At 37.7% G+C, this 14,202-nt stretch overlaps 1 protein-coding gene across 1 annotated transcript in view; it reads left to right on the top strand.

Annotated features, from left to right (window-relative positions):
• Positions 1-14,202, top strand: part of LOC138694899 (cytochrome P450 4g15-like) — a 33,957-nt gene that overhangs the window by 11,536 nt on the left and 8,219 nt on the right. Inside the window, exons 2-3 of the mRNA XM_069819073.1 lie at positions 282-445; positions 3,827-3,933. Coding sequence (XP_069675174.1) covers positions 283-445; positions 3,827-3,933 — 270 coding nt within the window. The 5' untranslated portion in view covers position 282. The remainder of the gene's footprint in view (positions 1-281; positions 446-3,826; positions 3,934-14,202) is intronic.

Here is a 14,202-nt window from a genome sequence, read left to right on the forward strand (position 1 = left end):
AATAAGACGGATTAAAAAGTGGGAGTGAAACGTCCTGCAGGGCACAATATGAGACGGGGTAGGGGGTGAAAATGCCGGGGTAAAATAACCTGCAACGCTTCTGAACGATATGACGAGTAGTCAACATGAAAATGAACTGCATTCGTAGCACGATCACATACCAACTTGTTATGAGATGCGTAAACTGTATCACCACTGTGACATCGATTATTTTATTTTTGCATTTTTATATCACAACTTATTTCTTGTAAATGGACTTTCAATGTTGATTGTTGTTACAGGATGCTGGTCACAGTTCTTAGTGTCCTCCTGGTAGGCTTAATGGCACTACTAGCATATTATCGAGTCAAGACTCATGCTACAATGGAGCTTGCGGAGAAGATTCCTGGACCAAAAACGATCCCCGTCCTGGGCAACCTCTTGGACTTCGGGCTTCATGTAGAGAGTAAGAATTTGCAAAAAAACTTTATGCTATATAAATAGCCTATATGTGAATTTATGAAAACAATTACATTCATTTTTTTTCCTTTCAATACCAAGGCCCAAAAATAGTATAGAATTAACCTTCAAACTATCTCCGTGCTCACAGAAATTGACTGAAAAGAAATCGAAGCATATTTGTTATTTCGTTGTAGTTATTTTTAGAAGAGTACATCATTATTAAACTGAATTGTAAGATAATGAGATTAGTTACTTCCGGTTTCTCACTTATAAAAAGGTTTCATTCAACAGCAATGAATAAATAGAGTGCAATTAACCAATTTTAATAAGCAGTAAATAATCTTAAATACACATACTCCGTACATGTATGTTGTATGTACTTCTGTAAACTGGCGCATGACGTCACTTGGGGAGAGGGCGGAGCCTACTCCCTTTCCTTTCCTATGCTAGCGAGCGATCGGGCGAGAGTTCACATAGCGTGGTGTGTTCCCCCTCCCACGTGCATTTCCTTTCTCGCCCTGACTACTCATTAGACCAACCAGCTATGATGCCATTTGCGCAGAAGGCTTGTTTTGTGACTGGCACTCTACAGATTCAGAATCCCTCTGAGTTCTGAGAGTATAGTATACTATATCATACTTCATACAGGATTATGATATAAAATGTATGTGCATAGACCCGAAGTATAGAATAATATACCTATATTTGTGCCCTAGGTGTAACCTGCAGAATTTTTTAGCATTTTTATTGAACTTTAAAAGTAAAACAGAAAATGTCTCAGGACTCAGGAGGATAACAAAAAAGGCAGAATAAGAGATATTCCCGGAAATAAATACGGGATTTCTACCAAGTAATGTGTATTCCACTCCAATAGATGATCAAACGGTTCCCCAATTTAGTTACTTTACGTCACGTATTGTGATTGCTTCAGGACACAGCTAACGTAATAATATTTACGATTTTATAATGGCGACGACCGAAAAAAAAAAAACAATATAATTATTATTAAATTTGTTTATTTTTATATAACACTAGCTAGTTCACTAGAATGAAAAAAAATGTAACATAAAATGAAACTGCAAGGCCAACTATATTATTATTATTATTATTATTATTATTATTATTATTATTATTATTACACTGAGCACATGGACGAAATATGTAGGAGAGATACATGAGACAGAGAATCGTCCAGTAAGTTAATCATGGAAGACGAAACAACCATATCAGAAGACGAAAATGAATTTTCTATTTTAAGAGAGGAGGCTGAACTAGCGCTTAGGAAAATGAAGAATGGGAAAGCAACATGAGTTGATGGGATCCCCACTGAGTTCGTGAAATGCTTGGGTGAAGACAAGAAGGAAATTCTATCATTATGCAACGAAATATATGAGAAAGGCGAATGGCCTAAAGATTTTACGGAGGCTGTGTTGCTGCCAATACAGAAGAAAAATAATGCCAAGGTAAGGAGTTCAGGACTGTCAGCCTGATATCGCACTCGGCGGAGATTCTCCTGCGAATAATGAATCGACGTTTATATTCTACGATTGAAGGACAGTTGGAGGGAGACCAGTTTGGCTTCAGAAAAGGAAAAGGTATAAGCGATACAATTGGACTACTACGAACAATCGGCGAAATATACCTAGAGAATAATAAAGAAGTGTATATATTATTTGTGGATTTAGAAAAGGCGTTTGACAGAGTGGATTGGAACAAACTGATGGACATCCTGAAGAAACTAAGTGTGGATTGGAAAGACAAGAGGCTGTTCAGTAATGATAAATATCAAACAACGAATCAAAGTCACGACAGGAGAAGAAATGTCAGAAGGAAGCGAAATATGGAGATGAGTACGACAAAGATCCCCTTTATCATCTACCCTGTTCAACATCTACTTGGAGGATTAGGTGAAGAACTGTTTTCAGAACAAAAGAAGGGTAAAAGTAGGAGGAAGAAGAATAAAATGCATAATATTTGCTGATGTTATGGCGTTGTTAGCAGAAGAGGAGGCGATACTAAGGGATATGCCAATGCTGTACGTAAATTCTCCCGATGTATCATACAATGTATAGCTTTAATGTCTAATGTCAAGGAATATCACTTGACAGTTTTTCATAATCATAATCATCATCATCATCATCTCATTCTGTTCATATGATCAACCCACTGTTGTCTGTATTATATTACCTTACTGCATACATTTAGGTAGCTGCTTATCTGTTCATTTATAATTTTCTCCATTCGGTTACAACCTTATATCATATTATATTTATTTGTTTCTTTGCTAGGACCCAGGTTTCACAACCATAAAGCAGCATAGGTATCATCATTACTCTGTAGAATATTATTTTCGTATCCCTTCTTATTTTGTTTCTGAACGTTCTCTGAATTGTTATACAAATTGCCTGAAATTTACTGATTTTTTCATCCATATCCTTATCAATGTTAAAACTTACATCACAATCTAAATACTTAAAATTAGAAACTTGTTCTAAAATAATTTCTTCTAAAGCAACTTTTGAAAGTTTCTATTTTATTATTTAATAATTGTTTCGGTGCAACAGAATCCATTTTTACTATTCTGTCAGGAATCATGCGAGATGACAGGCTGATGTACTTAAATTGTTCGACTTTGTTAGAGGAAACATCTTCTACAGCTAAAATTAACAATCTTTAACATTCCCCTCCATTGCGAATGGCTTCTTTTTTTCGCAATAACTTTGGAAATGCGGTAACTGGCACGAACCAATTTTCTTCTGTGGCTTGTTTACTACCTTGTTAGATATTTCTGTCCTTTCAGACGTTCGAATTCGGAACTATGATCATAGGAAATTTTTTTCGCTCAAAATGTCTTGAAGAACCATATCATAAAGTTATGACATTTCTTCGTGAAACATCCTCTTACAACTTGAACGTTTGGAAATGAGAATAATTAACTTTTATGAAGTAGGATAAATAAAATACGTCTACTGTCTGGCTACAATGTCATATAGGGGTACCATATACAATTTTAGCGTCTATTTTTCTCAGTATTTTAAGAGCCATTTTAACTGCTTGAATTCATATTTTAAGTGTCCATTTAACCATCTGAAAACTTGATGTGTTAAGCCTAAACGTCAAATGTCCAGTGGTCATAAACGCACTGCATTTGCCAGCTCTCGCTACAAATTCAATTATATTTAACTATATACAAGTATTTCGAAGTAAGCTTTATGTAAATACGTTTCATGTCTCCCCTGTAAGATAATATACTTTTTATTATTTCAGTATATGTACTTTGTCTCTAGACCTACTTGAACATGTGTCATATCTATAGGCCTACAATTTCTACAGACATTTTCATAAATGTAAATATGTGCTAATTTTAATACTTTTCTTTTTCCAGAGTATTGGAATGTTATAGTAGACCAAGCCTTGCCTAATGGAGATATATTCAGGATGTGGCTTGGTTCAAAACTCGTTGTTTTCATCTGGAGTCCTAAATACGTTGAGGTAATAGACATAGGAATTTTGATATATAGGCAGTGTTTAAAAAAATGTATCACTGCTTTGCAAGAGTAAAATTCTTTAAATATTCATCTGAAAACAAATTTCTTGCAGAGGAATTTGCATTATGTAATAATAAAGGAATGTGTAAAATTTCATTACTTTATCTCAAACAGTTTCTGAGAAAATGTTCCTTCTTAATTGAAAAGTGGGTACTCCGAATTACAAGTCGTAAAGTATGAATATACTGTACATGCCACATTATTATTATTTTTTTTTTTACCTCTTGTGACCAACAAAGACAATAACAGGCACTATTTATAGAATTGTTAAATAAATTAATCTAAATCCTGAAGAAGAATCATTTTTACAATTATTTTCTAGTTCAAGTCCCTCTCCAATTTTTTTTTTCTAGAATTACTCTCTGGCTCTTCTTGGTTGAAACCCATTTAGACTAAAATTTGGGCCGTAAAATTTTGTGGAGAGATTCCCAACACTATGTAACATTTTTAAACTATATATTATTTTAATGTACCGAAGTACATATGATATTTCCATGCAGATATTCTGCGTCATCATACGATGAAAGAGTAATGGAACGGAGAAAAATTCTTTCCGGCGCTGGGATTTGAACCCGGGTTTTCAGCTCTACGTGCTGATGCTTTATTTACTAAGCCACACCGGATACCCACCCTGGCGTCGGACAGAATCGTCTCAGTTTAAGTTCCAACTCTTGGGTTCCCTCTAATGGCCGCCCTCTGCACTACGTCATAGATTTCTATGAACGTGGGACTGAAGTCCACACATGTGCTGAGGTGAACTCGTTATGAGTGACTAGTTGGTCGTTTTTAGGAAATGTAATTTTTTATCAGTTTGGACCTACACCTCTCATTTGTCTTTCCTTTTTGCCATTTCTAACGCTTCTTATAGGCAACATTCAAACAGATGCATCTCCACAACCACTGAAAAGTGGACACATGTTTATAGGCCTATGATTACCATCCCGTCAAATATTTACTATTTCTCCTGAATCAACCTGTATATATGTTTCATTTTAATAAATAACTGTAGCGCATACTGTTTTTATCCACGAGCTGTCACTGTTGTCAATTTATGCACAAACATTTTTTCCTATCATATACTCTTGAACTCTACCTTCCACGCCTTGTACTAAGATCTCGACTCTTTGAAGATTGGCTTTAAAGTAGAGATGGGTAAAAAAAGCTGGAACAGTTTATTTGAAACCGTTTCACGATTGAAACTGTTTCGATACGAAACAGTTTCGTGATATAACCTGTTGCAACTGTTCCAAACAGTGTTACACTGTTCCAGTGATCACTTCAACGTTCCACATGATTCCAAGAGATAAACAGTTCAATTTCTAAACAGTTTTCCTCTTCTTTGTTGTCTGCAAAGGTCACGTGTAGCGCTATCATTAACCTCCAATCGAAAGTAGATATAATATTATCCATGTTCCACACGGCCTTCGTGTAACAGTAGCCTATGTAGGATCGCGCAATTTAATTGTACGACTCAAATTCCCTTCTAAATCTCCTAATTACTAGCTGTCTATTGTTGGAGAACATGTTCATGGTGCCCTAACACAGTGTTAATTATTAATATACCGCGAAAAATATCATTGGCTAATGTCATCGTTATTAAACTCTCTTAGGATTATATGCATTATTTTTTACTAAAATCGATTGATTTTGAATTGTAGTAATTTACTGTATCCTTAATAGTAACCTACGAAAATGACTTTCGTTGTCGTAATACACTTAACAGCTGATTTAAAGACGATTCAAGGACTTTGAAACATATTCCCGAAGTAGATGAGAGGTTGAAACAGTTGGAACACTTGGAACAGTTGGCACTGATGTTGTAAACATATTCATTTGAAACTGTTATTTTGGAACAGCTTCGTTCATGAAACAGTTACAGTCGAAACTGTTTCTTAAAAAGAACAGTTTATCCCATTTCTATTTTAAAGTGACTATCTTTTCTTTAACTGATTGTGCCTGCGAGTACACTTTCACTTCTCCTTCCTTCCGATAGGGTACATACAAATCTGCAATCTTCTAGCTGTGCTGCTTTTGCAACCAATGCCGGATTCTACTCATAGAGGTTTTAAATAAGTTCATCTGCAGTACAGACCTATAAGAATGAATGAGGCATAATTGTAGATAAACTGACAGCGGAAAACAATTCTTCACGCGTAAGTATGTCTCTTCCAATGGTTATTATATGCTTATTTTATTTCGTAAAATATAACGGCATAGCTGAGGCGGCAGGCCTGCGGATCTGGGATTGTATCGGGCATGAGTTCGATTCCCATTTGGACTGATTAGCTGGTTGAATTTTTTCCCCAAGGTTTTCAACATCTGTAAGGCGACAGCGAACACACCTCAGCCAACTTCAGACTCTCCTCAGAGTGCTCAGAGTTTCAGGCGGAACTACTGGGTGTTCATTTCAAAGTGTGTCATGACGTCACTGTTGTTGGGTCACCGATTTGAAGCGAGTTTCAGCTTATATGTCAGAGAAGTTGCCTATTATTTAAGGCGTTCTTCAATCTGAACTTGAGAACGTGTACGGTATAACTTGAACGTCGTAGCAACAGATGGCGGTCTGTACGGTCTGTGTGCTACCATAACCTCTTTCGAACTGTGTTTTGCGCCGGAAAGTCGTACGCAGGGTATTTGTTATCATCGGTTGCGTACGGTAACATTCCACAACACAAATCAAATGCTCCGTGTCCATGTTGACCGTCGAAGTTAATGTCAACAAATAGCCTACGTAAGTAATCGTCTTAACCCTCTCCCCATATCCCGACAGTACGTATTTCCAAATAGTTCACATTCCTGCCACTACCGGCGTACCGTACGTATCGGTACGTACTCTTCAGAATGAACGCCGTACTTGCTAGGCAACTTCTCTGCCCCACAGGTTATACACCTCTGCAGAAGTGTAGGAAGATTGAATTGTCTAGGCTCATCGACTAGCCACATGACGGCATACAGCGAGCCATGACACATTTTGAACTGAACATCCAGTATTAGCTTGCGAGAAGCAATCAAATGGTGTAGTCAGTCTGGTTACAGCGCTTGCGTTCACAGTGACTCGCAGTCAGCAGTAATATCAATTAATGATAAATATAACACTTACATTATAGCCTCAGAGATAAGAACTTTAATAATGAAAAGTGCCGTCCATATTCGTATAACTTGGGTCAGAGGGCATACTGGGATAGTTGGAAATGAGAGAGCCGATGAATTGGCAAAGATGGCAGTCAACTCTGATGTGCCACTGTCGTACAATTTATGTCCGATATCCTATATCAAAAAAGTAGCCAAAGAACATTATATGCAAGAATGGAACGAAAGATGAGTCAATAGTGATAAGGGAATTCTTACAAAAGAGCTTTATTTTCCAACGGTCTATGATCGTAATAAATGTAAAGTAATAACGCCAAATTTCGTACTGACACAGTTTTTGACTGGGCATGGAAAATTCGGGGAATACTTAAATAGATTCCATATTAAAAACGATGCAACTTGCATTTGTGGGGAGGAATCTCAAGATGTCAAACATGCATTATATGATTGTCCAGTCTTTTGCCGTGAAAGATACGAGCTTGAGTTGTTCCTGAACACTTTAAACTATACATTTACCAAACCGTTAACCAATATACTTACCAACTCCAAATCATATAAGTATTTCATGTCCTTCTTGAATAGAATATTCGTGAAACTATAAAATTTTAAATTATTCCGGGGAAAAAAAATCGTATTAGTTCTAATCAACTATAATGAAACTGTAAGTCTTCAATTTCGCATACTATAATATTGTACTATTTGTTTTAATTTTTATTTTAATTAGGCATTTGATTTCTAATTTTGAGCCATTTCTTGTAATACCTGATTATTGCCAATTGTTGTTACTAAATAATGTATTTAATTCGTAAATTTTAAGCCATCTCTTAGTATAGCTATTTATTGCTTCTAAAATAACATGTTTAATAGCTATTATATATATATATATATATATATATATATATATATATATATATATATATTTCTTCCTATAACTATTAGATATAAATATAGAGACATGCCTTGAGGCTTTATGAAACGACCCATTCTTTCATTAAGGTGCATTCTTGTACATAATTCATGTGAATTGTAACCTTGACCACACCACAATTTTGTATTATAATTTTATTATTGTTTATTGCTTATAAAATATGTATTTTGATATCAACTATAACCCTAATACACCTCAGGGTGAAATAGGGTTTATTAAATTGGATAATAAAAAAAACATCTGTAAGGCGAATGTCAGGTAATCATATGACGAATCTCCGGCCACATATCGCCAAATACTATCTCGCTATTAGCAATTTCATCGACGCTAACAAGTCGTCCAAGGTTTACATTATATCGCTGGGCAAAGAAGGATTCGTGAATCCCTGTGATTTCTGACCTTCAAGCTGTGTAGATATACTGTCCGCAGAGCATACTTCCCTCCCTTGATACATTACTCAGTTTAAATGTGTACACAGACGTAAGTTAGAGGTGATACGGTGAAGTTGGATTCTCCCAAGACCGCTTAATTGTGTTTTCTAGCGAATACGTGTGTTTAGTAGAAGTGCTCGTAATACTGATACTTTCTTTGAGTGTTTTGTAACTAATTAGTGACTCCACTCAATAGTTTTAAAGGTTCAGGATATTCCTGCGGAGTTATCCCTCCGCAAGGTGGTAGGGGAGCAGGAAAATGGAAGTCGATGTTTACGAACAGAAAGAGACTTGTGATCATGTAGGGTCATCACGGGTGGCCATACCTAAGTATAAGAATTTAAACAGCAGGGTAGTGGAAGGGAATAAAGCAGAATGTAAGATGAGTATAGAACCTGATGTATTAACATCAAGTCAGGGAAACATAACATCAGTGTTTACAACAGATAGGCAGGTTTCCGGAGATCATTCTAGACCAGATAAATCGGTGCAACAACCAGAAGAGATGAAATTGACCCAGGCAACACTTGGACAGGAAATATCACCAACCATAACCTCACAGAAAGAATTATACTCGTACAAAGACTCTGGCCCCTATTTAGTGATACTTAGGGCTCAAGAGGGACTAATTAGTAATATACATCCTCTCAAACTAGGTAAAATACTTTTTGACGATAATATACCAAACATTCATGTGGTTAAACCTGCGGGGAAAGCAAAATTCGAAATACATTTCAAGACTTATTTGGACGCCAATAGATTTCTGTCGTCAGACTTCGACAACAAACATAACTGCAACACATTTATACCAACATATCACATACACGTGAAGGGTATTCTGAAGAATGTAGCAGTAGAGGTTACAGAAGGGGAAATTAGGCAACATAGTATGTGTTCAGAGAACTATTCTATTAAATCAGTGATCAGATTTAATAAAAAATGCCAAAATGAAAGCGGCGAAATAGAATGGCGCCCATCCACCACAGTCATGGTCACATTCAGGGCGCAAAGATTACCAAAGGAAATAAAACTTTTTTATATGGTATATCCAGTACATAAATATAATAGCAGAGTATTACAATGTAGACAATGTTGGAAGTACGGACATACCAAAAAGTTTTGCCGAAATGATGTAAAGTGCCTAAAATGCGCGGGAAGTCATCAAATTCAGAACTGTACAGAGGAAACTGCAACATGTGGAAATTGCACACTAGCCCATAAGGCTAATAGTGCCGACTGTCCTAAATACAAAATAGAACTTGCAATAATCAAAAAAATAGATTAACTTAAGATTTCCAGGTATGATGCAATAGCAATACACCAAGGTAAAAAAACTTTTACAGAAATCGTGGCTCAACAAACTCTGGTGAAAGACTCCATTGGGGAGGCATTCCCAAGATTATCACCGGAACGTGAGTATACCAAGGAGCAGCCCCAGGATGTCCATCGCCCCAGTCAACGAAGTACCACAACACAAAAATGGGGAGGCCACCCCCAGAAGAGACGATATGAAGCTCAACAATCGACGCCATTAAAGGTAAAAATTACTCAAGATAAACCTAATTTATCCCCTGAATTTAAGAAGAAATACGTGGCAAACTTGATCCCAAATCAAAGAAACCCCATTGTGGTTCTAGCAAGGTACGGGGAATCGGAAGCCCAGCAGACAAATACCCACCAGAATAGAACGTTAGAAATCCCAGTCTTCAAAATGATAGAAAATAGCGTTTTAAAAAAGACCCTAGCATCATTGGAAGTAATTATGACGACATGTGCGGAAACTGAGAAACCACAAATTAAAGAAATTATCCAAAACTTAACAGCACCATTCAACCTATAACATACCGTTTATTACAGTGGAACTGTCGTAGCATATCTAACAAAATCGACGAAACCAAAAAACTTATACATGATAACAAGTTAGATTTGGTCCTTATTTGTGAGACTTGGCTCACACAAAATATCAAAACTAGGTTTCCCCCATATCGGCAGATCCGTTTGGACCGCCCTGAAAAAGGAGGAGGAATACTGGTGCTCGTATCCCCAAAATTAAAGGTGGAGAAATATAGGACAATTACAAACTATAACAATAAATTCCAAGCCATTGAATTAATCTTAGCCACACATGGTCTTCATATAATATGTGTGTATAACGCTCCACAAAATTATATATCAGAAATGTTCTGGACAACTCATTTCCCGCATGATAATACCCTAAACTACATAATTTGCGGAGATTTTAATCTTGGCTACTCGCCTAGCTACCTAAATAATAACCCGGGTAGATTCCCATTTCTGGCAACACTGTATCGATCAGGGATGCGTATTATAAATTCAACAAGGCCCACACGTCTAGGCGCGGGTAACCAACAACACTCAGCACCGGATTTAACACTAATATCCAGACCGCTAATACCTAAAACTCAATGGAGTATACATATGGATACAATGGGCAGCGATCACTTCCCGATAAGCATTACCATAAATGCACAGCAAGAATATACCCAGTGCCCACATGGAACTACTCAGAAGAGGAAGGTTGAATGGAACAGGGTAGCAGCTGACCTACAAGATAAACTAGTAGACTGTACATCTATAGACGAATTTCAAAACACTATTTATCACCACCTAGATGTAAATTAGCCGCCTACGACCACGAAGAAAATCGCAACGAAATTAAAACCAAAGTGGTGGAATGGTAACATCCAAAAAGAAATTGCGATAAGAAGAAGGTGCATACATATGTTTCAGAGACAGCCCTCCTTATCTACATTTATGGCCGTCAGACAACAATACGCTAAAGTTAAAAGAATAATAAATAAATATAAACGATAAGCCTGGAGGGCCTACATGACCCAAATTACGGCGCAAACATCAACAACAGACATATGGAACAACATCAAATGGTTTACTGGATATAAAGCACGGAACACCTCACCTATAATGCTCAACACAAAACTACAATATGACTTCCTTAAACTTATAGCACCAGATGATATAGTACAAGTATATGACTATCCTACGAATAACACTCCATCAGAATTATTACAGCCTATTTCCAGTACAGAAATCCATAATATACTAAAAGCCCATAGAAGTCATTCTGCCCCAGGACCCGACATCACATACAATAGCCTAGAGATATTTCCGGAGCAGATAATACACCACATGGCACACCTATTTACGCAATTACTAGTTCAGCCGAGCATACCGGAAAGTTGGAAAGACTTCAATGTACTGCCAATTCAAAAACCTAACACGGTAGGGGACCAGGTAACACATTATAGACCCATAGCTTTGGGCAACGTTATCAGAAAAATCTTCGAGAATATTCTGGCAACAAGATTATCCTTTCACCTGGAAAGATATGGACTATAGCCGTCCAACCAATACGGTTTCCGAAAAGGGTACAATACAATTTGGAACGTTATCACAATCAATACAGAAGCAAAAATAGCCCAACTTTTAAAGAAAAGAATGTCGGTTGTCTTCCTTGACTTGTCTAGGGCCTATGATTCGGTCAACATAGCAATGTTAACACATATACTACAGAAGCGTCTAGCTACCATGGCGGATCTGTGAGTACGTACGGTTCTGGAGCAGAGAATTGTGATCGGAAAATTTACGTTTTGTGTGGTTAGCGAGCGAGGTTGGAGTTGCAGAGTGTGTGGCGGGTGTGGAAGTGTTGCTGGAAGTGTTAGTGGAGCTTATTTGACTCTAATAATTCTGAATTATCATAAATATAACTGCGACTTTGTCGAAACGCTGTCACTGCCTTCTCGATCGTCGCGGGTTTGTTCGGTAGGAAGACCGCTACAAGACCGCTATCATCCGTTAGGAATCAAGGAGACACTGGCCGGAAAGAAACGATACACAAGCGCCGAGCGGAGAAAGTGTATATACTTGCGAAGGGGCTTGATCCGTGAGAAACCACTTGAGTGCACGACCAACAAACTTGTCTCACTGTGAATAGCAGGAGAAGGGCCTCATGAGCGTGTGATACTGATCGACAAATTGTAGAACACTGCTGTCGAACGCATGCGTGTCAGTGTATGTGCATGATGCCAGCAAACATGGTGGACGATTTGGATGATTGCGTCGAGAATGCTCTCAAAACACTGTTGAATGTGACGGAAGTAAGCAAGAACTTGCGTCAGGATCTTAAACAAGATATTGTACATTCGGTAAGTGACTTACGGAAAGCAATTTCACTCTTAAAAAGTGAACTCACAGACAAGGACAATGAGCTGAATGATTTACGAGTGAAGTGTAAGAACGCCCAAGACCAGCTCCGCGTGAAAAATCACAGAGTTGCATCACAGTGGACATCTGCCGCTTCATCACTTGCTGGACATCTACAACCATTGGAGCCCGCATCACAGAGGATACCTGCCGCATCATCTCTTGCCGGACAGCAGCAACCCCTGCATTTCGCGGGGAACTCGCAATGGGAGACATCGTCAGCACAGCGGAGAAGTTATGCAGCTGTTGCAAGAGGACCTCAGCAGGTAATTCAAGCAAAGACATTCAAACTTTTCGTTAAAACTAAGACCAATCATAGTACTGAGCACATGAAAGCTATCGTTAAAAAGAATGTGAACCCAATTGAAATGAAGGTAGGCATCAATTCATTCAAGGGACTACACAATGGGCAGTTACTAATAGAGTCAGGAAATGAAACGGACATTGATACAATTTGTAAAACTATCAATGAAAAGTGTGGAGAAGAGCTTGAAGCAAGGGCATCAAAACTAAGGAATCCCAGAATAATTATCTTCAACGTACCAGATGAAATTACTACCGACAACATAATAGGCGCCATTACAACACAGAACCCGGAGTTGGGACAATACGAAAAAGAAGTGCAGCCAAAGTTTAGTTTTGAAGACCGAAAGAAAAACACAAACATAGTTATTGAAGTAAGTGCAGAAGCACGAAAACAAATTATAGGGCGAAAGTTGAAAATTGGCTGGAATATGTGTAACTGGGATGACTATATAAGAATAAGCCGTTGCTTCAAATGCTGCAAATATAACCATAGGGCTCAAGAATGCAAAGGAAATCAAACATGTCCAAATTGCACCCAAACTCATGCACTGAAGGACTGCAAAGTGAACAAAGTAGACTACAAATGTATCAATTGCATAAACTATAATAAGCATAATAAAGAGAATGTAGTTAACGTCAATCACTCCACGCTCGATTCAAACTGTCCTTGCCATCAGGCCGCAATATTAAGGTATCAACAAAGCATTGGCTACTAACATGGCTCATAGGAATAACCATAGGATAAATTGCTTCCAGCTCAATTTACAGCATTCACGAGCAGCCACTAGCAATCTTGTGCAACTTCTAAATGAACACAGAGTCGATATAGCCTGTATACAGGAGCCATACACACTGAACAATAAACCTGCAGGATTACCAAAATCCTTAAAAGTGTACGTCTGTGGAAATGGAAGGAAGAGATCAGCTATTATTATAAACAATGCCCAGATAGATGCCACATTAATCACACAATTGTCCAGCGAGGACTGTGTCGTCGTCGAAGTAACGACGGGAGCGATCAAGTTCTGTACTGTTAGCATGTATTTCGATTGCAGAAGAGACATAGAAGTAGATATTCGGGAACTGGAAAAAATAATAGACTACGCTAAGGGAAACGGTTTGCTCATAGCCATGGACAGTAATTCTAGAAGCAGAATGTGGCATGACACTGTAACCAACCAACGCGGACAAAATCTGGAAGAATTTTTTATTTGTA

This window comes from Periplaneta americana, chromosome 2, assembly GCF_040183065.1.
Source record: "Periplaneta americana isolate PAMFEO1 chromosome 2, P.americana_PAMFEO1_priV1, whole genome shotgun sequence".
In the NCBI taxonomy this organism is placed as follows: domain Eukaryota; kingdom Metazoa; phylum Arthropoda; class Insecta; order Blattodea; family Blattidae; genus Periplaneta; species Periplaneta americana.